General features: G+C 37.9%; 1 protein-coding gene across 2 annotated transcripts; it reads left to right on the plus strand.

The window, feature by feature from the left end:
* Window positions 1–508: 508 nt before the first annotated feature.
* On the plus strand, window positions 509–6,930 carry LOC113061616 (putative gonadotropin-releasing hormone II receptor). 2 transcript variants are annotated; one of them, XM_026230890.1, is made up of 4 exons: window positions 509–914; window positions 1,409–2,069; window positions 4,361–4,565; window positions 5,508–6,930. In XM_026230890.1, exons 2-4 carry the CDS (start codon window positions 1,521–1,523, stop codon window positions 5,972–5,974), a joined length of 1,221 nt encoding a protein of 406 aa, XP_026086675.1. In that variant the 5' UTR covers window positions 509–914; window positions 1,409–1,520; the 3' UTR covers window positions 5,975–6,930. The 2 variants fall into 2 exon arrangements, with proteins under 2 accessions (XP_026086675.1, XP_026086676.1); XM_026230891.1 differs by lacking the exon at window positions 509–914 and having other exon boundaries at window positions 1,392–2,069.
* The last annotated feature ends 20,658 nt before the right edge of the window (window positions 6,931–27,588 follow it).

Below are 27,588 nucleotides of genomic sequence, written 5' to 3' on the forward strand. Positions count from 1 at the left end.
GTTATCATGATCCTCACTTTAGTATACTGATCCAAATAATTACTAATTACTTCTGAAGAATTTGGTAATACATTCGCTTTAGAATTAATTACACATTATGTATTATTCATATAAATTAGGGGGGTATGAAAAAAAGTAATAGTTCCTGATTAGCTAATAGTGAACTACCACATTCGGCTGAGTTTCTTGTTAGATACTAGTAGTTGCTAGAGTGCTAATATTGCGTTACTCTTGTTCTTGAGTAATTATGAATTATTTATGGAACAGTATTCTAAAGTGTTACGTTTTTTTCCTTCGGCGTAAAGGATTCGAATCCCCCGAGAAACCCTCCCCAGTAATTTGCAGTCTGCTTTAGATTAAATAACTGAATGTAAACTATGGATCACGACAAAACAACTGACCTACATGATGACCGTTCAAATCGTCACGCGCGGCGAGCGTGCGCGGGCGTTGTCAAGTGACGCGCGAGGGAATTAAGTGCATGATCCGTGGACGCGTGTTGCGCCAGAGTGAGGCAGACACACGGACGTTCACTTCACTCTCCAACTGGAACAGAAAGCACTGAGGATGATGTAGAAGATACGAACCGAATAGTAGCCTATTAACTTCTACAGACTATTTCCGTTCAGTTCAACTGTAATTTCTCTGAAAATGTAGAGATTGGTGCCTTTTTAGTTACAAATCAGACTGAATAACTTCTCTCACCAAGAAGAATGTCATCTTGCGAACAGGTGTCTTGCTAGATGTGACAGATTTCTTATCTGTCTGGACAAGTGTTTGAAGAGAACTGCATTCGAATTTGAAGATCGGATTTTAGCAATAATGGATACGAATTGACCAAGGTTTATAATCACCGAGATGTACAAACTACTACTTATTTCAAGGTCATTGGACTTCTTCTAACGCTCTAAGAGGTAAGTCTGAAAATTATTTTAATCAAAGACACTGAAATGAGAGAATTAACCCGTTTTTAACTTTCATTGCATTTTCTAAAGCCAGCAGATATGTTGTAAAGGGCATAAAGCAAATAATTTTTTTTTTTTTTTTTTTACAAAAACAAAGAAAAGGCCACTAACAAATCGATGTAAGTGCAAAATTCTAAAGTAGACAATTGAAATTTGTATTTTCTTATAAAACGAGCTCAACTAGCCTTATCTTTATTTAAACAATAATTTCAGTGTACATTACATGAAAATAGTGTTTTAGCAGTGCATTTTAAGGATAATAAAGTAATCAGTATCAAACTTGCCTTATGATTAAAGTCTAATTTGTTTTCATTCATAAGCATTTTTTGTAATTGTGAAATGCATCCAACTGTCTTTCAAACACTTGATTATCAGTTTGATGTGTGTTTTTTTTTCTTCTTAAGATCCAACTATAGTACTATTTAATAAAGGTGCTTTTCTAGGTCGCCTACTATCAGAGTCTCCTCCCCCGAATCATGATGAATCTTCTGTGAGCCTCATTGTGCAGCAGGCAGCTGAGTGAATGCAGCAAACACACACTTTCGCTCTACAGTGATGAATGACAGCTCTCCAACATCTGAGAACATCATGTTTCACCAGCTGACTGCAGATGTTCTGAACGGTAGCTGTGACTATACCTTGCCCACGTGTAACAATAACACAGGTGAAGCGGCATTGCAGCTGCCCACCTTTTCCGTGGCAGCAAAAGTGAGGGTGATAATTACCTTCACTCTTTGCGCAGTGTCAGCTGTGTGCAACCTCTCTGTGTTGTGGGCTGCCAGCACCAACAACAAGCGCAAATCCCATGTAAGAATTTTAATCATAAACCTCACCGTTGCCGACTTGCTGGTGACTTTCATCGTGATGCCAGTGGATGCGGCTTGGAACATCACAGTTCAGTGGTTGGCGGGGGATCTGGCTTGCAGATTGCTAATGTTTCTGAAGCTTGTGGCAATGTACTCCTGCGCCTTCGTGACTGTGGTCATAAGCCTGGACAGGCAGTCGGCCATTCTCAACCCTCTGGCCATCAATAAGGCTAAGAAGAAGAACAAAATAATGCTGAGCGTGGCCTGGGTGATGAGTGTTGTTCTCTCTGTCCCTCAGGTGAGGAGCTGCTTGAGTGGCTTTTCATGTTTTTCATAGTGTCTTATCTCTGTATGCTGCATTACTTGAATTCGCCAGAACCCCCATAGAGTCTAGAGTAACCGCCTGAATCAAGTAGAGGGATAAAAATGAAAACGACAGGAGGTTTAACGACTTGCCTTCTCGAGCTCAGACTTGAAATATTCTGATTTTCATATTTAATCTAATTTTCAACCACAAATGCATTCACTCTACATGGAAAATGTATTTGACAAGTGTGCTATACAGTTTTTAAAATGGACGGTTCACCCAAAATGAAAAACTTGTCATCATTTACTCATAGTTTACTCTCACTTCTTTCCAAACCAGTTTAATTTGCTTTCCTCTGTAAAATAAAAAAGATGTAATTCAACAGAATGTCCAAATTACCCCTTTCTTTACAATGCATGTGTGCAATGGTTTATAATACATCTTTTCTGACAATCTTCTTTCATCTCATCTTATTTCATCTCATTTACATAATATGGCATTTCAAACCATACTTTATGTCACTGTTGCCATTCTACACATACATCACAATGCACCTAATTTGAATATGCACATACTGAAATCTTCATAAAAGACATGAAAGTCATGGTGGCAGGAAACATTCTTAGTGAACCCCTTAGTGTCCCTCACACAAAGGTACCATATACCATTGCATGGACTGCTATGGTACTGCTACTTATATTTTATGGTTTTATTTCTTGTCATTTTTGGAACTTGATCAGCTCAGATCACATACAGTATTCTAGACCCCAACTAGTCACCATTCTCTCGCATCTCCTACAAGCTATTTCTCCATCCATCCATTCTCTTCACTTGTATTCATTCATTCTCAATCACTTGTATTCATCAACTGTAAGTCGGTTTGGATAAAAGCATCTGCCAAGTTATGTATGGAAAAAAACAGCATGAACATTCTGTAAACGGTCTTATTTGTGTCTCAAAGAAGAAGAAAGTCATTACAGCTTTGTAATGATATCAGGGTGGGTAAATGATGACAGAATTTTCATTATTTGGTAAAGTATCCCTTTAATGTATTACTGGAACTGTCTTTCAGATCATACTGAAAACCATATGTTTTAAATCAGTAACTTTTCAGTATTCTCCCTAGATCTGTTGTAAAATTAGAATCGGAGCTAGAAAGTGTTGTAAAATTAGTTAAAAAGACGTTAGATTAGTTCAGCAATTACAGTACACCCTCTCATCAGCCCTTTAATTTCACCTCAGATTTAACATAATGACTGGCGCTTACTGAGACAAATTACTCAACATTACACACACACACACACACACAAACACAAAGATAAATTATGCAGTTGGAAGTCAATCAGATGTTTTTACATTTTACATGTTTTCTTATAAATTACCCTCAAACCCAATATAGGACAAAACACTATGACCTTCAATTACAAAAGATGAAATGCTAAAGATGAAAGCAGCAAGACTTACTGGAGTGAGTGTTAAAAAGGGTTGATCCTCAATCAGAAGAGGCGTGCACATTTCACAAAACTGCAGTTGAAGTAATAAATGCATATTTGCTCCTCACTATGAAGTAGAGTGTTTAAAATCAGTGTGCTTTAGGTTTAGAGAAGGCTGATGACAGGTCAGCTAGGTAAAAGAATGAGGATATATTACTAGCACCAGAACTCCACAGTAATAACACATTGTTAAGACATAGCAGACTGTGTTTAAATGAGGTCATTTCAGACAGTTATGGTAGAGGATACAAGGTCTCAATGGGTTATAGCAGATATTTTGTTTTCATTTGTTTATCCATTTGTTTTTGTGAATCACATGTGACGCATAGACAGATGGCTTCAGCCTGTATGTCAATGTTGGCTCTGTCAATCTTTATTTGTCATTTTGGAATCGCCGTCTGTCATCTTAATATTTATGAAATGTTCTGCAAAAGACTGATCCTGGGAACACTGAGCCTCTCGCACAAGGGGATATATGCCACATCTAATTTGCACAGCTGACAGTGTTCACTTGATTAGTTGGCTGTAGATGTGTATAACATTTAGCATTTAACAGTCACTTACAGTTCAGGGCAGAAAAAGCCACATTTCTATATATATTGTCATTATTAATCTGTTCTAATAAAGAAACAAACTCATCTACATCTTTGATGGCCTCATGGTAACTGAATATAGAGTGAATTTTCATTTTTGGGGGAACTATTTAAAGGTTAGTTTATATTAGGCATTTAATGATTTTAAAAAAGTAATTGTGATTGTAAACTGCTGACCTGCTGAATTCCCCAACAGATGTTCTTGTTTCACAACGTGACTATCACGGTGCCGGCCAATTTCACTCAGTGCACCACCCGAGGGAGCTTTGTCAAACACTGGCAGGAGACCATCTACAATATGTTTACTTTCACTTGCCTCTTCCTAATACCTCTGGCCATCATGATCTGCTGCTACACAAGGATTTTGGTGGAGATCTCTGGAAGGATGACCAAAGGAAACAGTAGGTGACATTTCATTTGAAAGAAGGCTAATTTTACACACTGTATCAATGAGTCCTATCACATATGAATCAATGAGTTCAAAATGTTAAACATTGAAATCGTCATGTTTTGATTACTAAAATTAAAATGTTGATGTATCCTGATTCAGGGTTTTGCCAAATTGGGGTTTGCACCAATATTCTGCCAAAATAAAAGCTTCTGAATTAAAATTTCTGAAAGTGAAGAATTTAAGGCATGCATATTAGTATTGTAACTTTCTAATTATTGAATCTATTTGTTTACCTACATACTTGCATGTCATGTTATTAACCAACAGTCTGAAGTCTGAATCAGCGAGTCGTTAACTGCTGCGACCGAATTAGTCAAATGCACAGATGAATCTTTCAGTGTAATTTGAGAGCCAATTTAATAGTTTTGTCATTTGTGTACTGGCTCAACAGAATTATGTCCAAAGAATGATTCATTCACAAATCTGACATAACTCTAAGGTTACTGCATTCACTATAAGTAGCAATGAATGAACTAAAAAGTAAGTTTACCAAAATAAAATTGCTGAGAGAGATAGAGAAGAAAAATTGAATAAGTACAGGTATTTGAAAAAGGAATACCCCCCACCCCACACCTAAAAAAACTAAAATACTGTGGAAGATAAACATTTTGAAAAATTGTTTCAATTATTTTGTCTGTAAGAGAGTCAGTAAGGTCCAGTTATGTTGGACTTTCAGGAAGAATTCGTAAATTACAGTTTTAAAAAATCTTCAGAATATCTGCTTTTGAGCTGCACAGAAAAAAAAAGTTTTGGAAAGACATGAGTGTGAGTAAATGATGACAGAATTTGCCTTTGTGGGTAAACTATTCCTTTAGGTAAAGTAACAGTTAAATACTTGTAAAAATGCAAATTTTACTGCACATTTATGAAAAATATCTTCTTGATTTTACAGTATCTTCAAAGGAGGTCCACTTACGGCGTTTCAACAGCAACATCCCGAAGGCCCGTATGAGGACTTTGAAGATGAGCATAGTCATAGTAACATCTTTCATAGTTTGCTGGACGCCATACTACTTGCTGGGTCTCTGGTACTGGTTCCTTCCTGAGGATTTAGAAGAGACTGTTTCTCACTCACTGACTCACATGCTGTTTATTTTCGGACTCTTCAATGCAATTCTGGATCCTATCACTTATGGCCTCTTCACCATCCATTTCCGCAAAGGACTGAAGCACTACTGTCACAACGCGGTCGTACACACAGAGTCAGAGAATAATTCTATCATGACGGGCTCATTGAAATGCTCACCATCCCCGTTTCGCATGAAAAGAGTGACCCAGACGAGTCCAGGAGCCGACCCGGAGCAGAATACGGTGGGTGGGGAAGATACGAAGCCAGCTGACAGTGAAAACAAGGAATAGTGGCAACCCTACTGATCCAGCCTTGAAAGTATCATTTGATTAAAGATATGGATGTGACAAGGTAGGCCTTGTACTGGCTGTCTAGCTGCTCACAAGAACAGTAAGACGACAACAAACTCCTGCCTGTTCTCCTCAAATTGAGCCCAAGTGTGTCACATCTTTTAATTAATTCACTGATGAGCTGCCTCAGTTACTCAGTTATATTAAATACCCATCTATTTTCCTGATACAGGCAATTAAGTTTTCTAATCATTTGCTCTTTACTAAATATGCCAATCACTTGATGTTTTTCTTTCTCTTTTTTTCTGCAGATTAATTAGACCATTTCTACTTGTGGCTTTTGTTTAAAATGTCATTTACACCAAGGTTTTTTTTTTTTTTTAAGTCTCATACAAATCCCAGTAGATCGGAACCTCCACCTGCTGCAGGGCATCACTCTTGAATTACTGAAGAAATTAGTTTAATCTACAAACAAATAAGATGTGTGGATTTAGCGTTTTGAGATATGACTAATGCAAATTCATGTACACTGGCTATTTAATAATTTTCTGGTGTCAATTGGAAATGTTCAGCCTTACCTTTGAGATGGTATTGTTTGATGTGTAGACTTTTTATTGGATGGATTCAGAAACACTTACCAGCCCAAAAAAGATCTAGATCTTGGATTTAAAGTCTGTGCTAGTATAAATGGCAGCCTGTTATCATAAGAATCCATATTTATGGCATTTACACATACATTTTTGTATGTTTGGATGTAGGCTGAAATGTTCAATATAGATGTATTGACAGCATATAAAATGTAAATGTGTGTACATATGCGCAGCATTTGAATTCTAAAAATCTTTATGAATACTTTCGATTTTGTTGTATAAATGTACATTTACAGTAATTATAATTATACAAATTTTGAAGCCTACCCCAACCAAAGACCTAATACCTGTTAAAGATAAATGCACAGTGACAATAATTTTAGTCTCATTTTACTGTTGTATACACTACTGTTCAAAAGTTTAATACTTATATTCTGCAAAGATGCGTTCAATTGGCCAAAAGGACAGTAAAAACATTTATAATGTTGCAAAAGATTTCTAATTCAATTAAATGCAGTTATTTGAACTTTTATTTCATTAAAAAAAATTTTTTTTTAACATTAATAATAATTAATAATAGTAAGAAATGTTACTTGAGCTCAGAATAAAGATATAAATAAAAATAAAATAAACCAGTTAATTCAATATTTGATAAATCTAAAAGGACTTAACACCTTCCTGTTCATACACAGAATGCTCTCATTTTACATGCTGTCAGTGGTCAATAATGTACATTTGAGTGTCTATTCAACATACACAAATATAATGTGTGCTAGTATGTAAACCACACTTTACATTATAAATACCAACAAATTTATGAAGTAACTTTGGACTGAGGCCAACACATACCATCACGTCCCTTGCAACTGCAACAAGGAGAACTATTAACTTTAAAATTATATTTGATAGCTGAGTATCTCATGAATGTGTTTACATCATATTTCTCAGGGAAGGTGCTTCTTTTGTCACAGAGTATTGAAGTCCAACTGGAGACTGACAAACTGTAAAGCTTTCCTAATTTTATTGTTAGGTGAATACTATAATCTCTGTTGATGTTACGTTATGTGCTCAGACATTGCTTGAAACATGTCTATAATCAACAGCTCCATGATCATTGCAGTATGTTTGAGAGTGTATTTTTGAGAGAGCACTAGTTGTGCTTCTTGTGATTGCCTTTTTACTACAGGGTGTACTTAGGCCTTAATGACCTAGATTTTCAACTTCAGTAAATGTAATAGCCCTGAGAGAAAGCTTACTGAGGAGGAAAATGAAAGGGGGAGTGAGTCTTTTCTGTCAGTCTGTCATGGGTGAAGAGAATATATATCTAAAGTATACACATACATATGTACGTACATAGTATCTATCCATTAAGTGAACCACAGCTGCACTTTAACATTCTCAGATGGAAACGTTAGGTATGCATTGAGGCTACAACGGTGCATGATGGTCTAGGGTTTAAAATGTATTAAGGTATTGTTTGCCTGATTTTCTCATTGTCACTATACCCATTATACTATATATATATATGTAGATATGGTGTTTATATGAAATGTTGACATTAAACTAACGAAGAGTTTACAGTGTTAAAACCTTTTTTAAATGCATGAAGAAGAAAAGAAAACCTTTTTTATTTCTCATTGCATGATATACGATGACATTGTATTGTGTGTCAATTTGTTGTCTGTTCTGGGTTATGTGGAGCAGTAATAAACATATTGCTTTCATTTACATTTGCAAACCACATTAATGACAATCACTTTCCTGAGAATACATAAAACCAGCTAAATGTAGGCTATTGAAACCCAAAAAGCTGAGAATAAACCTACAATTATAAAAAATATACATTTTGCCACTGCAATTATTACATTCCTGCAGTGCAACCCAAAAAGCTTAGCACTACAAATTCAAAAGCATAAATATTGTAACTTCTACTGTCCAAGTACATTCACTCTTTCACACTTTCTCTTCTAATTCTTCAAGATGCGGCTTCTTTGCAGGATTTTAGCCACGAACACTAACTCAGTTTGGGCGATAATGGGCTCTTGAGTTCTTTATATTCCCGGTGTCATTATTTTTATCCCTTAAAACTCATTGATAAGTACAGTATACAGGTGCTGGTCATTTAATTAGAATGTCATCAAAAATTTCAGTCTAGTTATGTAGGCTAATACAATCATGGGGAAGACCGCTGACTTGGCAGTTGTCCAAAACACGACCATTGACACCAGGACACAAAAGGTCATTGCAAAAGTGGCTGGCTGTTCACAGAGCTCTGTGTCCAAGCACATTAATAGAGAGGTGAAGGGAAGGAAAAGAAGTGAACAAGCAATGGGGATAACTGCACCCTGGAGAGGATTGTGAAACAAAACCCATTCAAAAAGATGGGGGAGATGCACAAAGAGTGGGCTGCAGCTGGAGTCAGTGCTTCAAGAACAACTACGCACAGATGTATGCAAGACATGGATTTCAGCTGTCGCATTCCTTGTGTCAAGCCACTCTTGAACAACAGACAGCATCAGAAGCATCTCGCTTCAAAAAGGACTGGACTGCTACTGAGTGGTCCAAAGTTATGTTCTCTGATGAAAGTAAATTTAGCATTTCCTTTGGAAATCAGGGTCCCAGAGTCTGGAGGAAGAGAGGAGAGGCACACAATCCATGTTGCTTGAGGTCCAGTGTAAAGTTTCCACAGTCAGTTATGGTTTGCGGTGCCATGTCATTTGCTGGTGTTGGTCCACTGTGTTTTCTGAGGTCCAAGGTCAACACAGCCGTATATCAGGAAGTTTTAGAGCACTTCATGCTTCCTGCTGCTGACCAACTTTATGGAGTTGCAGATTTCATTTTCCAACAGGATTTGGCACCTGCACAGAGTGCCAAAGCTTCCAGTACCTGGTTTAAGGACCATGGTATCCCTGTTCTTAATTGGCCAGGAAACTCGCCTGACCTTAACCCCATAGAAAATCTATAGGGTATTGTGAAAAGGAAGATGCCATATGCCAGACCCAAGAATGCAGAAGAGCTGAAGGCCACTATCAGAGCAACCTGGGCTCTCATAATCCTTGAGCAGTGCCACAGACTGATCAACTCCATGCCATGCTGCATTAATGCAGTAATTCAGGTAAAAGGAGCCCCAAACTAAGTACTGAGTGCTGTACATGTTCAAACCTTTGATTTTCATACCTTTTATTTGGCCAAGATTTCTTAAAATCCTTTTCTTTTACTGGTTATATTCTTATTTTCTGAGATACTGAATTTGGGATTTTCCCTAGTTGTCAGTTATAATCATTATAATTTATATAAATGAACATTTGAAATTGAAATCAGTCAGTTTGCAATGAATAAATATAATATACAAGTTTCACTTTTTTTATGGAATTAGTGAAATAAATAAACTTTCTGATATTCTAATTATATGACCAGCACCTGTATGCAGATTATGAATATGCAAATTAAACCCCACCTCCTCTTAATAAAAACAGCTCAAACTACCTGCACCACTTTCATCTTTATTGTCAGTACATAACACAGTACACATCCTCTGCTCTGGTTAACTGAGTAAAATATTGGATTATTTCAGCCATGTATGTTTGAGACAGGAACTGATTCTGAAGAACAAGAGGAAGAGAGAATTATCGGTTATCTTCAAGGTGACTGTAGAATGGTAATGCATTTTTTATATCACTTTCTACAACTTTGGATAGCCTACATAACCACATTGATATGATTTACCTTTGGTTTGACTGCATTATCAAACAGCTTATTATATGCTACTAATGTTACACAAATCTTGTTCCTGTTTGCCATCTCAGACAAATAATGAAATGAAAAGCCCCAACCCACATGTTGACAAGGTTGATTATATGTTTATGATGGTTGGAAACATTTTTGAGACTTTCTTTGGTATACTGAAGTTTGAAGGAGAAAATGCTTAGCAAATGGCAATGGATTGCACATTATGCCAGATTACCAAAGTTAATTTTCACCACAGGGGGTCTTCAATTATTAGAATATTAAGGGTTTTAATAAGTTGATGTTTATATGTTTTGCAGGACCAGTCTATCAGTTTTTTTTTTCCTGATGAACCAGAGAATAAAAACCTTCTTTAAATGTTCTCCTATAACATCATGAACCCCCACCACCCCCATGTCTTATGGCATCAGATGTTGTATTCATGTGATATCAAGAATGCCTTGAAGCTTTGTTAAGTGACAGTATGAGTAAGGACCGACAGCTGGGCTTTAACAGTGTAGGTGTAGATCTTTATCGCTTATGTGGGTAACACTGACACAGCTGATATAGATTAATTTTCATTACTGAAAAGTCAATAAGACATGAAAGTTACAGTACATGGAAATACAACAGAATACAATAATTCAAGGTTCCTCATAAGAGTTTTTCCATACCACTTCCACCTTTGGCTTGTATAGTTGGTAATGTAAGGCACCTTTCTTTGTAAAGCTGCTTTGGAGCTATCTGTAATGTGAAGACACCATGAAAATAAGTTTAAATTGAACTGAATTATTATTTGTTTTCCTTTTCCACGGCAGACATATCTGCACATCAAACTAGCAGAAGCTAAGGATTTGATGTTAAAGGGCAAAATTCTAAAACATGAAATAACTTTAAAATTCATTATTTTAAAGCCTTTTCTGGTATAAAAATAAGAAAACAAAATTTTGAAAGTCTTATCAAAATGTTATCATATTTGTGTTTTGGGGAAAAACGGCTGTTTCTCTTCTCAGTATAAAAAGCCAAATAGCCTTAATTATAGAATGACCCAGATACAAGTTTTAAGTTGGTCTTGGTGTGAAGCCTTTGAAGGTGTCCTATGTGAAGGATTCAAACAGATGGCAACTTCCTTGACTTTTTAAAGATACCTATCTGACTAAAGTTTAGCAATGTGCATGAACATGTAATCTTCAGCTGTGTTTTTTAAAAGAAGGATATTCAAATTATTCCTCCTTATGGAAGAGCTCTTATGACCAAATAAAAGCAGTGGTAACACTTTATGATAAGTGAGACAAGATTCAAGAGCGAATGCTTAAACAAACAGTTTATTGGAACAATGCTAAATTTAGTTTCATAACAAGGTTCGGGGGAGAAGCACGTCAGATACTTTACCTAATTAGCACAGGTGGAACCACTTAAGATAATCAACCTTTGGGTATAAAATACAGCTTAACCAGCCTACCTGTCTCCATTGACTGTTTATCAGCATGCTGGTTCGCTTCGTCTGTCACCTTACCACGGACCCAATTTTCGTACCAATGAAGAGAGCTTCACCGGGGATTATAAGACCTACTGCTTTTGCCGGACCCGCGATCTTTCCTACCCAGTCAAACAAGGCCGTTGAGCAGCATTAAGCGTCATCGCGACATCTGCTCTCCTCGTCAAGCCACAAATCGTGGCCAATAGACCGTGCAAGCTCCGAGCTCGCCTCATTTGACACAATGATCGTGCCGCCCAAGACCAAGGTCTCTTCGAGCTGGAATCCAACCAGCCTGGGCCGCACCCAAGTTCTCACCGCAGCAAGCCTCTCGCTTCCCGCTGCGGCTCAGCCTTTCACCCCGGCGTTCTGGCCCAGTGGCAGTTTGAGGCCGCTTCCTCTAGCGGCGCAGACCGCGCGATGTTAACCAACACATTTTCAGGCAAAAACGCTAAATGCAGGTTCTTCTTCTTCATTGGATTTTGCGGCAGTTGGCATCCAAAGTGTTGCATCTAAAAGCAGGTTCGCGGCTAAAGTTTGTTAAATGACGCAGTTCCCTCTTCTTCTACTAGTGTTTTGTGGCGGTTTTGGCAAACCAGCGTAAAGATGCGTTTAAACCTCATTGAAATGATACAGACATAAGTTCCATGATAAGAAAAAAATAACCCATTGCTTGCAAGCATCGACTTCAGCCCCAGTTTATTATCGTTTCACTTCCACAGCACGTTAAACTTCACTCTTACTTGATCTGGATAAACTGTGCATCAATTGAAAGTCTAAAGATTCTGGCTTCGATATTTGACCAATATTTCGATAAAACATCTTTTCAGTGACAGTTATTTAGTAAATTATGTCAGGAATATGATTCCTATTCCTGAATGGTAAAACGTCGAAGTGTCAGCTCGTGGACAAACGTTGATCATGTATCTAGTCAGAAAGAATCATGAGCAGAAACATTTTTATTATGGGTATGTAATTTCTGTCTCTATGCAAAAGAAAATAAAAATAAAAAAATGGGGGGTGACTGGTACGTTATTGCATAATCATGTCTTTCGGGACAATGTCTTGCAAGACTAAACATGCTTCATCGTTTCCAAAAGCCTCTGTTTCCACAGTCCATACTACAACGTGAAAACAGCCTTCCAAACGTATCCGCCCTGGAGACCGCCTAAGAGCCCCGAGGCCAAATGAGAGGAAAGATGCTTTTCCAACAGTAACATAATAATGTGGACAAGGCTTGAGGAATTGTCAAATCAGGCAACCAATTGCTAAGCTGGTAACACAGTAGGCTACCCATTCATTTTTTGATTGCCCCATCAAATGTAACTAACCATTTATAGTCTTCCCGCAGCCAACATCTACAGCAGCCGAAAGCAAGTAGCCTTTCCTGTACCTCCTCACTGCCGCAGCAGTGTCTGCTCCGCAGGAGCCTTTCCTGTACCTCCTCACTGCAGTATCTGCTCCCGAAGGAGCCTTTTCCGTATCTCCCCACTGCCACAGCAGCGTCTGCTCCCACAGGAGCCTTTCCTGTACCTCCTCACTGCCGCAGCAGTGTCTGCTCCAGCAGGAGCCTTTCCCGTATCTCCCCACTGCCGCAGCAGTGTTTGCTCCTGCAGGACCTTTTCTGTATCTCCCCACTGCCGCAGCAGTGTCTGCTCCCACAGGAGCCTTTTCTATATCTCCCCACTGCCACAGCTGTGTCCGCTCCTGCAGGAGCCTTTCCCATATCTCCCCACTGCCGCAACACTGTCCGCACCCGCAGGAGCCTTTTCTGTATCTCCCCACTGCCACAGCAGCGCCTGCTCCCAGGAGCATTTATAAAATAAATAAATAAACCCGCATTTGGTCTTGGAGCGAGAACTGTCCCAGTAGAGCTCTTACATTTTCTCTTTTGTACAGTGAGCATTGGGTCTCACAGCGGACGCAGTGTGAGAAAATCTTCCAGTCAAGCTCTCATTTTCCTCTTTCCTGTTTTCTCTTTCTGTCCAGCAAGTATTTGGTCTCACAGCGGATGCAGCGAGAACTTTCCCGGTAGAGCACTTACATTTTCTCTTTCGTCCAGCGAGCATTGGGTCTCACAGCGGACGCAGTGTGAGAAAATCTCCCGGTCATGCTCTCATTTTCCTCTTTCCTGTTTTCTCTTTCTGACCAGCGAGCATTTGGTCTCACAGCAGACGCAGTGAGAACTTTCCCGGTAGAGCACTTACCTTTTCTCTTCAGCCCAGCGAGTATTGGGTCTCACAGCGGACGCAGTATGAGAAAATCTCCGGTCAAGCTCTCATTTTCTATTACATACAGGGCGGAGTGGAATGTTCTTGGTAGAAAGCCACACCTTTTTATCCATAACATTGCCGACCGGTGGCAATCGGCCTTAGCCTCAGTGCGTGCTCCCAACCAGAGAAAAGTCTCTCGGGCTCTTCTTCAGGTCTTATGACACCTCTGGACAAAAGTGTGAGCAGAGGGCACCGCGACTTGGGACTCCAGACTGGGAAAAATATGTGGCTGGTAACCTACTGTAAGCTACATTCAAAAGGCGAGAAGCCCGTGGATGACACTGGTAACGAGTTATGTGTGTACTCAACCGACAAGAGTTGCTGGCTCCAGGAAGTTGGTTTCAGCGAGACCAAACATTGCAACATCCTCTCTAGATCCTGGTTGGCTCACTTTGGTCTAAGGGAGAAAACCAGAAGACAGACTTACACTCATCCCCAATAATCAACAAAACTCTCTCCAAAAATTGGATACAAACTGGAGCCCCCTGTCAGAAACCACATCTACCGGGAGACCATGAATGCGAAAGACATGATCTACAACAGTAACCGCTGTCTCCTTGGCAGATGGTAATTTAGGCAAGGGGATAAAATGAGCTGCCTTTGAGAACCAGTCCACTACGTTCAAAACAACCATATTGCCCTGGGAGGGCAGGAGAGCAGTTACGAAATTGAGTGCGATGTGGGACCAGGGTCTTGAAGGGTAACTTCTCTGGTGGTGATTGGAAGTCTTACCCCGAGCACAGACTGAACAGGCTAAAACATAATCTCGGATGTCACAAGCCATAGAATGCCACCAGAACCCTTGTTTAACCAGGAGACTAGTACGACTGATTCCTGGGTGGCAAGCCACATTGGAACAGTGACCCCATTGAATAACATCTGACCGTAACCTCTCCAGCACTAACAACCAGCCCACTGGACACCCAGATGGAGATGTTACCCCTTCTAAGGCTGTGCAAACCTTAGATTATTTCCCAAATGATCGTTGAGATTGAGAGTCTCTCAGGTATTATGCAATCAGGAGAGATTGGGCATTTGGAATGATCAAAAATATGTGACGAGTTTGATGTACATGGAAATGGGACAGTAAGAAAGGGTAAATCGAAACTGCCAAAAAATTGTGCCCAGCTAGCCTGCCTAAAGTTAAGGTGTTTGGACGACCTTATATACTCAAGGTTCTTATGATCAGTCCACGGTTACCTATCGTCAGCGAGAAACTGTGGAGGCCAAAGTCGGACAAGGCGACAATTGTGATTGTGTCCCCCTTGGTTGCTCTCATGGAGGATCAGGTTAAGGAGGCAGCGAAACTTGCTTGATGGTTTTGTTTTCGCAGCATACCGGTGTTTACAGTGTAAGTGTGAGGCGGCGCATAACACACGTCATAACCAAACTTTATGTGATTGGCTTATGGGTAACCAATGATTTTAAACATCAGACAAGCCACCCCCACGAGAAAGTAAACGCTTGATAATTATTCCTTCCAGACTCTGTCTATGAAGCAAAGCGAAGTAGCAGAATTTGGTATTACCGGGCTATTCTTTAAAAAAGACTTGTCCACGTCCCCCTAAATAGATAGTTTAAACACGCTCCCACATCTCATCATCACTGTGTGGGAAATTTGCTGCCCAAATGTTCACACAAAGAACATTGCTGTTGCAGCCTGTCTCATGTCGTAGAGAAGCTGTGTGTTTCATTGTGAAAGTGAAACTACTTTGTTTGGCTTTCCAAAAGAGCACAATATCCATTTTGTCAATCCTTGAGTTGATTTGTGCTGGTCGCTGAGGAAATTCATCAACTTCATGCTGTGAATCACAGAAGCAGTTTTTTACTGTGGATGAAGTGCCGGACATTCCCCGTCATAGCCGCAGGCTGCTGCTCACTCAAGACACGGGCCGTTCCTCACTCAAGCCGCTGGCCATTCATCACTCTTTGCAAGGACATTCTGGTGCTTCTGACTCACAGTATGTAAGTAGTTTTACATATGTAAAGGATTTGCCACTGATGATTCAAACACGAGTTTTGTAAAAACTTTTGAGAGTGTAAAGTAGCACTTGTTGTTTGTCGTTTCTTCGATCACAAATGACATGGACATTTTTTGTGTCCATTTTTATGTTTATGCGGCGCGATATGCAATGCAATGCGTAAAAAGACAGTGTAAGTCATTATAATCAGTAATTATGTTCCCACTGGATGCAACAACTGCCTTGTTTGTAATGGGTTTTATTGTTTTTGTCCTGTCATGCTGGTGTTCTGACCGGGACATGCCATATGTTGAGGGGCGTAACATTTCCGTCAGACTCTTGAAACATATGGCCAATCGCAACGCATTAGATAGCTGGCCAATCAGAGCACTCCTCGCTCTTCAGACCGATGAGCCTTGTAATAATCGAGTTTCAGAAGTCAAGGCATAGAGGAGAAACAATAATGTACATTATGTGGAAAAGAATAGTTCTTTTAACCTACGAATACAAATTTTGAGTAATGAAAATTAGTTTGTGTCTGCTTATTCTACTCTTCAGTGTTTGAACCATTAAAGAAGAAACGTTTCTGGGTCAAAAGTGGAAACATTATTGGACACAAAAGTACATGGACCGCTGTCCTTTCCTCACAACTCCCTACATATAAATAACTGCACTTTTCAGATGTCAGAAGACCAACTGGACACATAAACCAAGGCAAGGAGTTTGTTCATAAACAGGACAGATTGATTTCAGGAGGGACCCTTATATTCAGACCGTCTTGTCATAAAAAGCTTGATTGTCACCTCTATCAAGACTTTCAGTTGCCAGGTGATTGTAATTTAACTAAATGTGAACTTTGGCTGGAAGGAAGAAAGCTCAACATAAGATGTAGTTTCTGTGACTTATCAAAAAAAGCTATCTGCTGAAGGATTTAGTGGCCTAGTGTGCCTCATCCTTTCATTGACAATACTGTTTTCCTGTTGCCTTCCAGACAACTAGAAACTCCAGAAAGACCCAGAAAGTAAGCAATACATTAAAAAAAGAATATAGAAAAAAAAATGTATGTAGCCTATACATACTAATATATGTAAATACACAAAATATGTACAACCATTCGAAAGTTTGGGGGCAGTCAGATTAAATTAAAATACATTTTAAAGAACTTTCTATTCATTAAAGAATAATTGAGAAAAAATCCACAAAAAATAAACACTGCTAAGACCCAGAAAGTAAGCAATACATTAAAAAAAGAATATAGAAAAAAAAATGTATGTAGCCTATACATACTAATATATGTAAATACACAAAATATGTACAACCATTCGAAAGTTTGGGGGCAGTCAGATTAAATTAAAATACATTTTAAAGAACTTTCTATTCATTAAAGAATAATTGAGAAAAAATCCACAAAAAATAAACACTGCTAATAATAAGAAATGTTTCTTGATCACCAAATCAGCATAATAAAATAATCTTTAATAGATAATGTGTCACTGAATACTGGAGTAATGACTGCTGAAAATTAAGCATTATTAAATGAGATATATATATATATATATATATATATATATATATATATATATATATACACAATTTTTATTTTTATTTAGAATTGTAGTTTTTTTTACATATTTTTCACAAAACAAGAACACAATCCTTACCTTTGCATGATATATATTTTCTGTCCTTTTGCATACAAACACACACACACACACACAACTTTATCAGTATGTCAGGCCAACATCCATCACATTCAATTCTTGGAGCAAGTGGTCAATTTATCCTACCTATCACTTTTCTCATCAACTTGGGCTCAAAGGATAAGAAGGCCATTCGATGCAGGAATTTGTTTGTAAGGGCACTTGAAAAGAAAGAAAAGGTACAAGGGAAATTATGAATATAATGTATATAAAGATGACTCAACAGAACTAAAATTATGAAAACCATATCCTAAATCTTATCTTATCTTATCTTTTCTTATCTTATCTTATCTTATCTTGTATAAACACTTTATATAGGTCTACTCCAACCCTCCCTGTTGTATGCCTCTCATTCATTGGAAGACCATGTTAGTACGTACAGTATTGGTAGTTAAATATTATGAGCATGCTCGCCAACTGAATCAAATTAAGCAAATCACATAACATTCTGGCAAGATTTTCTCAAAGTTATGAAGAAACATTATTTCAGTAACATTAATAAAAATTGTATTCAGCGTTATCTTGCACTCACCAGAGTTACAAATTATTTCCTTCAATCATCCGAGTAGTGCTTTGTGGCGAGTGGGGCGGGGCCGAGAGGCGTGGGAGCGAGGAGTGAGGCCAGGTGTAGTGATTGGAGATGAGCTACACCTGAGCCCCACCGCTAGTATCGAGTCCCACGTAGGAGATGGAAGGATATAAAACTGGAGTGACGACCGTGAAGGACGAGAGAGGACCAGGCCTGGGACATTATTTTATGCCTTTGCTTTTTATTTGTGCGCGTCAGTCGCCGTGAGGGGCTGACGCGCTGTTTTGTGTTTATTTAGAATTATTAAAGTTTCATTTTGATTGTGCGCCGGTTCCCGCCTCCTTCTTCCCGATGATTACGAAGGTTATATTATTACAGTGGTGCCGAAGATCGGGAAGAAGGAGGCGGGAACCGGCGCACAATCAAAATGAAACTTTAATAATTCTAAATAAACACAAAACAGCGCGTCAGCCCCTCACGGCGACTGACGCGCACAAATAAAAAGCAAAGGCATAAAATAATGTCCCAGGCCTGGTCCTCTCTCGTCCTTCACGGTCGTCACTCCAGTTTTATATCCTTCCATCTCCTACGTGGGACTCGATACTAGCGGTGGGGCTCAGGTGTAGCTCATCTCCAATCACTACACCTGGCCTCACTCCTCGCTCCCACGCCTCTCGGCCCCGCCCCACTCGCCACATGCTTATTTGACAATCAACCGCAACATTCTCTTTGAATGGTTTAAAATTTCGGTTGGCATTTGTGGAACTGCACTGGCATAATTCAAATCATAATTACCTGACCATTATCAATTTGTAGCTGTAAATAAAGAGGTATCATGTTGATTACAAGTTCAGTATGGAGTACCGCAAGGCTCAGTATAGGACTAGGAAAGCACTAGGAAAGACTAGTATAAGGAAACATATAGTTTAAGTTTTATAGTTTAAGTTTTAGTTTAAACATACAGTATATTTTTATTAGAAACATTGTATATGTTAGTAAAATAGCGTGGTAGGCACTATGAACTAAATCAGAAATCTTTAGGCTATAGTGAATGCTCAAAACATTGTCAGCCACTGAAGGCCAATAAAAGCTGCTGCCTCAGTAAAGATACTAATCATCGTTTACTCCATCTGCTAAAATGCTATAAATAAAGGGGCACTCAATAACAATTAAATCTGCTACCATGGTGCTTTGATGAACTATTGCAATTATATGGAAGATATTGTAAACAACTGAAGTCTGACAGTAAAACAAGAGGTCTGACATGAGAGTCTGCATCATAGCATCTACTTTGTACAGCCCTCACAGAAAATAAAGAAATTTGATTAGAAATTCTACAGAGAAGACACTCTATACTGATACTTTATACTGCTGTGGAGCACAGAATTGACTCGTCTCAAGGCTTTATTTTTTATCAGACAATGCTACAAGTAAGCAGCTCACAGAATGCAGAAGCTGAGCAGCACTCTTTTCTTTACAAGAAAAGAAAAGAGGCTTACTGAAGAGGCTTTGAAAATAGCCTTTAAAAACTTTTCTCAGAGTAACGTAAACAGCAGAAAAATTCTGATTCAGAGCAGGGTTCAGGAACAGAGATGAGTATCAGATACGGTGTATGCAATTTTGAAATTCAAATGACAATATTCGTTACCTGAGCAGAAATGATTAATCCAGATCAGGACGCCCTGCAGGCTTTCATTCAGCTTATGCTCTACATTCACTCGTGTTTTGTACATGAAATATTTGTGTAACCAGTTTCTTGACTGATCATTTAAAAGGGGGATTTCACAGCCTATTCTTTGCTTTTGACATGAGGAAAACTAACTAATATTTCGAATGACACAAACTCACTGAGCTGGAAATGTACATAGCTTTTCTGTTTGTAAGAATATGCAATAAAAATAAAATCAATTGTTCCATTAGTTTTTGGCTGCAATTAAATCTCTCATGCATGAAATATTAAATCACAATGCAAAAATACCTTATTTTGTAATCTTTTCTTCTTTTATAATATAAAAACATAACCATTCAATTTCCATATTTTGGGTCAGAGTTATGTATTTTGACAGAAACACATCTGTCCAAAGCAGTGTTTATCATTAAAGATGTATATCCATGTTACATTTGTAATGTAAATATAAGCCTATTTGAATGTAAGCAAAGACTTTCAGATTGTATTAATATCTGTAATTAAGAAACTGAAGAAAGGCATGTCACCACATGCACGACATACTCAAAACATATCCTTACTCTGTGTCTATATACATTCTGTTCCCATTGTTGTATTTCTACAATGATGCATAATATTACTTTTTGTGAAAGTTGCATCTTTTTTAATAGTTATAGAAATAAACGAATTGGAAATTCTCAATGATTCGATATAATATAAAAGTAGCCTATGCAATAAACAATAAACTACTTTAATTAAAGTGGTCTTTCCATATTATTCTATTGAACTGTACTGTTTATGTCTATATGTTTTTATCTTTCTGGATCTCCTGGAATAAAAGATGCAGATATTACTTACGTAAAGAGCTACTATGTGCAACACCACTTTTGTGCACCATGCCGAATTCATTTTGTCATATAAATTACTTTTCAAAAGGGCACGCCATTTGGCAATCACACATGGTGGATGATTTGCATCTAACATCACACTCTGAATTATTAAAAAGGCTTGGAGAGGCCTGTCATAGAGAGAGGGATCAACAGTCAGATTTTAAAGACCTGTCCACTGAAGAATTTTTTTTTTTTTTTTTTTTTTAATCCTTTTGTTTCTCTCCACTACAAGGCTAGATCGATCAAGAGTGTCCCATCTTTGTCAGATCAGTGGTGATGATGGACACCATGGGGGACTGAAAGATTACAACCAGCAGGAAAGACTTTGATCAGAATAGTGAGTAAGTCAAATCACACAAAGCCCATCATTTATTCTCAAAAAAGAACTAATAAACAGATCTGATTACAAACACACCCAAATGTCAAAACTGTTACACGTGTCCACTTTCAAATTTTGCTGGCTGTTATTGAAATGTTATTAGCAAAGAGATTTCATGCCAGAACCTGGAGCTTGGATTCTATTGCCTTTAAATTATTAATTCAGGGCTCGAGTTGCCACTTTATTGTTTTACAATGTCAAGTATTGTCTTTGGGGTGAATACCTTTATTTAGTGAATTATCATATAAATGAGAACAAATATCGATGAAAATGAGGAAAGAGAAGTTAAAACTTCACAATGATGGGTGTAATCTGTTCATTTCCATGTGTTTCACCAAATAAAGGTCAGATGTTTAATATCATAGCTGTATGACCGAATATTACCAGCTGTTCTGTAGGTAAGGACAGCTAATTCACTGATAGAAGAAATGTGTGAGATGACACAAATGTTTTCTGACACTCAGGACAGACTTATTAGTGTTCATGACCTTTATAAGCCTTTATAAATCACATGGAATTATGATCCAATTATTATTTTTTTTAAATGGCTTGTTTTGAGGAATCAAAATACCAGATCACTTGGGCTGGGAGTAAAAGATAAAAAAGGGCATCTGAGACCAGTTGTGTTAGTTGAAGAAACAGGTCCAATGATGTATATAATATGAGATGAGCATATGCAGTATCTATAAAAAGGGGAGAGTAAGATGTAAAGAAACTAATTCCAATGAATTCAACTAATAGCTGAAACTTGCCAGCCAAAAACATGCCACAAAAGTACAGTACTGAGCAAGGACTTCACCCATATTCGTTCTTTTTTTTTCTATTTTGTTTTACACTGTACAACAGAACTTGCGCCAGGAAAGCCAGCTGACAACGTCGATTGTCTTCCATGTGTCTTTCTTCTCTAGCCACGTTTGATCTCGCAAGTCTCCGTGAGATCTCAGGTCCCTGTGAAAATGCTCCAGAAATCAACAAGTGTGTGGTCTCGCGGTCTGCTCGAATCATCTTGTGTGTGTGCGTTCAGAGGATTATATGGCTCAAAAAATAATTTAGAACTGTCTTCATGTCTGTGGTCTCCCATGGTTTTAAAATCGGATAATTATCTGGTGTGTCCCAGGCCTAACTCCAGCAAGCAGTTGGTTTAGATAACTGCTCCAGCATTGTGCATCCTTGTATTAGCCGCTCTCTTGAATACTTCCTTCTAATTCTGGTCAGTCACGACATTCTGAGGTGTGTTATTCCCTAATAACAACCGTCGTTATTAGCAACAGCAAATAACATACCACTTGAGGCCAGCACTTTTTTCACATGGCCACAATTTCTCTGGTCTCATTCAAATGCAACTGCTATCATCTTCGCACCTCGGCTATCGACTGTATTTACTGTAAAATAAAACCCCAGGACTTCCGTATTGATAGTAGGCTAGCAGTAATATGTTTGTCTTGTTAATGAATAATTGTAAACAGATAATAAAGATACGATTTTTAAATGCTTTTTAGTGTCCTCATCTTTATTTATGTGGTGATTTTTTTTAAATTATTATTTATGTGGTGGAGGACATTCACTTGTCGTAACCTTGTAGTTATAATATTTGCATTGCTAAGCCATTGTAATCATTTTTGTTTTCTGTTTGTAGTTATTAACTGAAATGAAAATAGGTGTGAAAAATCATCGAACAAGATGGACCCCCTGCAGTACTGTTGTGAACCCAGGGGTTCAATACATAAATAATCAATGGAAAGAAAAGGACATTAAAGTAGCCACAGTCTATAACCTAAATGCCTAATGCATGTCTTTCTGGCATTTAGTTTGTGTTCACGCATTATGAAACATTATATCCCTTGTGCTGCCTTTAAAAGCAGAAATGCAATTTTGATTTCAAAGTCATTGAGGAAAAAATAAATAAATAATCTGTCATATAGCACAATATATAGCACTGTTTTACTATCCTGTCTACTGATTCTGATTGAAAAAACATCAGCACTAGATACTATAGAGTTGAATTTTCCTCCCAGAGAATAACACATCAATCCAACTCTTTCTTGTAAGGTCAAAGACCATCTAATTCATCTAGATAACCACGATTCAGTCTAAAAATGTTAGACAAAGTCACATTTAAAATTACATTAAACTGGCATTCTTTATTTTAAAAAAGTCATATTTCAGTCTGTATTTTTAACATCAGATTTTCTAAACCTCACATGTATTTGTAAAGGGAGTTATTCAAATTCTATCCCTCTAGAGGAAGATGCAAATTAAGACAAGAAAAAGGAAGCAATTAACACTGATAAAATAGAAGTTGTGTCTTATATACTGAGCAGCATATGGGGACTAATGCTTTTTGTTTTGCACTTTAGATTTCATTTTCCTGACCATTGCTTTATATATCTGATCCTATGAAGGTCATTAAATAGAAGGTTATAAAGAAGGTGACTTGAATGAGTGTGTTCAATTAAATTCTGAGAAATACCTGAAATAAAACCATGGCAGTAAGGTAAAAAGTTTTAACTTTGTACGTTCTCTTTTTAATTCTTTAAGAAAACAAATATACAAGGTTTAACTGAATGAAAACAAATACGTTTTGGACTGATACACTGTAGTATATTAGTATTAGTGAAAGCTCAGTAACGTTTGTCCAAATTTTATTACATTTGTTCTCAAAAGTCATATGATAAATCCATGCAAATATGCTAAATTTGAATAATACATTATTTTAAGCAATCGTTAAGCAATAGTATGAAGTTTCATCAATAAGAAAAGCACAGCTTTTTTAATTCACAAGACATTAAGTGATGGATTGGAGTTGTGTGGATTGCTTGTATATTGTGATGTTTTTACCAGCTGTTTGGACTCTCATTCTGACAGCACCCATTCACTGCAAAGGATCCATTGGTGAATAAGTAATGTAATGCAAAATTCTCAAATTAATCCACATTTCAGATGGCCAGAAAGTGAATAAAAAAAAAACTGGTGCAAAACTGGTATTTTCTCTAGTGATTATTGATCACCAGGTTTGAAACTAGCTTTTAAATTAGGACATTAAAAGTCTTCTAAATTAAAAGCCAATTTTATCATGTTTTGTATTACAAATCCCATTAACCAAAACATTTGTTTGATTAATCCGGTCCATTAATCTCTGTCAGAGAAACCTATTTCTTAGATACAGGTAAATGCATTTAAATATAGATACATTTTGCCACAATTCTGCTTTAAAAATTTTGTGTGGCCGGTGATAAAAAAAAAAAAAGAGTTTAAAAACATCAAACTGAAAATATTTAAAGGGATTTATTAGATGATTATTATTATTATTATTATTATTATTATTATTATTATTATTGCATACAAAACCCCTCACAAAAACAAAAAAAAGCCTGTGATTAAAGTGGGGGTGGGTGAAATGCTATTTCATGCATACTGAGTTTTTTACACTGTTAAAGAGTTGGATTCCCATGCTAAACATGGACAAAGTTTAAAAAATTAAGTTGTACGTTTGAAGGAGTATTTTTGTTCCAAAAATACTCCTTCCGGTTTGTCACAAGTTTCGAAAAGTTTTTTTCGAGTATGGCTCTGTGTGACGTTAGATGGAGCGGAATTTCCTTATATGGGTCCTATGGGCACGGAAGAGCGCGCGCTCCCGTATAGCAGAGCAGAGAGAGCAGAGACATTCACTGATCAGAGCAAGAGCGTCGCGAAATGTCACAAAAGAAGTGTGTTTTTGGTTGCCAGGGCAAGACAACCCTGCACAGCAAAAAAAAAAAAAGGGAACATTAAGGGAACAGTGGATGGAGTTTATTTTTACAGAGCATCAACGGAGTTGTGCAAGTGTTTTTGTTTGTTCCCTGCATTTCGAAGATGCTTGTTTTACAAACAAGGCCCAGTTTGACGCCGGATTTGCATATCGTTTATTTCTTAAGGATAATGCAGTCCCAACGAAAAAGGGTCACGATCGTGTGTTGGAACCGCAGGCGGTGAGTAAAACTGCTTCAAATATCTCTGTGTTGTTAACTTAGCTATCGACGTGTAAGCACATCAAGTAAACAACATGCGATGTTGTCATCAAACTGCATTTTCCACATGTACACCTTAAAAAAGACGACATAAAGTGGAACTTAGTCATTTAAGCAAATATATACAGTTTCAGTACATACAACATAGAGACATCCTGCTGTAGTCGTTGCTGCTGCTGCTCTGGTTAAATTTCAGCCTCTGGATTCTGATTTTGGATCATAAATATACGGCTGAGTCTGACTGTTTGTTTTCGATGTTGGTTCCTCACGGTAATGTAATAGGTTTCCAGCTCTCAATGCAAAAGCCTACTCGCGCTCGTGATTCTTTAGCTCCGCCTATACGTCACGCCTCCAGTCGCTCGGGTTTTTCCGGGAAAAAACGGTACAGACTATCTTTGTCACGATCGGGATAAAGGAATACACAGAGAGATCCACGTGCAGGTATGTCGTTTATTAAAGGGTAATCCAAAGGGGTAAACAGTCCAGGCAGGGGTCAAAACCAGAGTATCAATCCAACAAGTAAACAAGACAAGGCAAGGGCAAGACTGATTTGACGGACATGAATAATCATTAGACATTAAACAAGGACTCCGTAACACAGACTCAGACAGACCGGGTATAAATACACAGAAGGTGATGAGGGAACTGGAGACAGGTGGGGAACAATCAATTAACTCAAACAAGGAGGAAGGTGACCAAATAAGGGAACAGGAAGTTGATAAGGTGACAGACACCGTGGGAAAGGAGGACACCTAGTGGAAACCCAGGGAACACAACCACTGATCTATAATATAGAACTGGATTGCTCATGACGTCATTAAAGTGAAGCCGCTGCGCCGCCATATTGGTAATCCCTAAGCTGTGTCCGAAACCGCTCCCTATCCACTATATAGTGCACTATATGGGGTGCCAGCCATTTTGTAGTGCTGTCCGAATTCTGAGTGAACTGCTTCATTCCCTACATTTGTCCACTACTTTTTACCCACAATTCATTCTGATTTCGAGTGTACAACCGATGTACGATCCAGTTATATATATAGATCAGTGTACACAACCCAGACACTGTGACAATCTATCTCTTATAAATATAATAAAACTAAAGACTTTTTGAGTTATGAAGGATGCAGTACTACTCTATAGGTACTCAAGATTAACAGGATATTGAGTGAAAACGAGCATTTCACCCCCCCCCCCCCAACCCTTTAAGAAGGACTAATCACCAAAGTATAAGATATACTGATCTAAACACTATTGACATTCATCCAAATTATATTGTTTTGACATCTTTGATCTCTCTAAGATTAAAATTCCACAATTTTTTTCCACAAATCACAAAAACTTTGTAAGAGGGCTAACGGATGTCACAGAGTTTATATGAGTCTGTGATAAAGACATTCTTGGCATTAACAGAAAGAAAAGTTTCATAACATTCCTTTAGTTTGAGACAAGCTCACGACCTCTTGAGCCTAATTAATGAACCGTGTCACAAAGCACTTTATTGGTTTATTTCCAGTTCGAATGAAAGAACGAAACCAGCATATGATGTACTGGCCTCAGCAACCTCAGTAAGTGATTTTTGACTCGAAAATGAATGCTTCAGCAGAAACAGCAGACCTATCCCCCTTTCAAAAACTCGTTGTGAACAGGTATACCAATCAAAGGTCCCCTTTAATAGCAAGTGTCAAGATTTCTCTTTAGATAATTTCTTTATGCTTTCAGCTCTCTGGGTACATGAGGGGACATGACAGCCAGTGCTGCTCTTTACATGAAAGTGAGATTTGGAACACAGAGTCTCTACCTGTAGGCTACTCTGCATGAAATGCTAAAGGTGACAGCACTGATTCTGACACTGCTTCTGAACTGGTGACATCCGTACTCAGTGTTTGACTTTGATCTATTTCTGAAAAGCTGGCCGCCACATCTTTATTCTTTCTTTCAATTTAACAATGTAATGCAAGGTCAAGTGAGGCTGCAGAACAACTTACAGAACAATATGAAACATTGAAATGCTTGACAGTCATAATAAGCATTTCATGTCATGTCTGTTGGAAAGGTACAGACTCATTAATCAGGACACTATGAGACATCATTTCAACTGAAGACTACAGAATTACTCCAGTGTCTACAAAATGATGCTATCAGGGCTGGGTAAAAACTAATAGATTATGCAAAGAATACATGCAGAATGCAAAATGATGCGGTGTCATTACCCTTGCACATTAAGATATATGTCCACACAAAATCCATGATGTGGGTGTTTAGCTTATTTCAACAAATTATGCAAATTTTAGTGCCTATAATAATGGTAAATGAATATCTAAATGCTTAATGTACTTGATTCTATGAAAGCTTTCGGCTTTAGAACAAAAAAGATTTAAAGCCACAATCATGAGATGTGAACACAATTGTGATTAGA

This window comes from Carassius auratus, chromosome 43 (genome assembly GCF_003368295.1).
Source record: "Carassius auratus strain Wakin chromosome 43, ASM336829v1, whole genome shotgun sequence".
Lineage (NCBI taxonomy): Eukaryota > Metazoa > Chordata > Actinopteri > Cypriniformes > Cyprinidae > Carassius > Carassius auratus.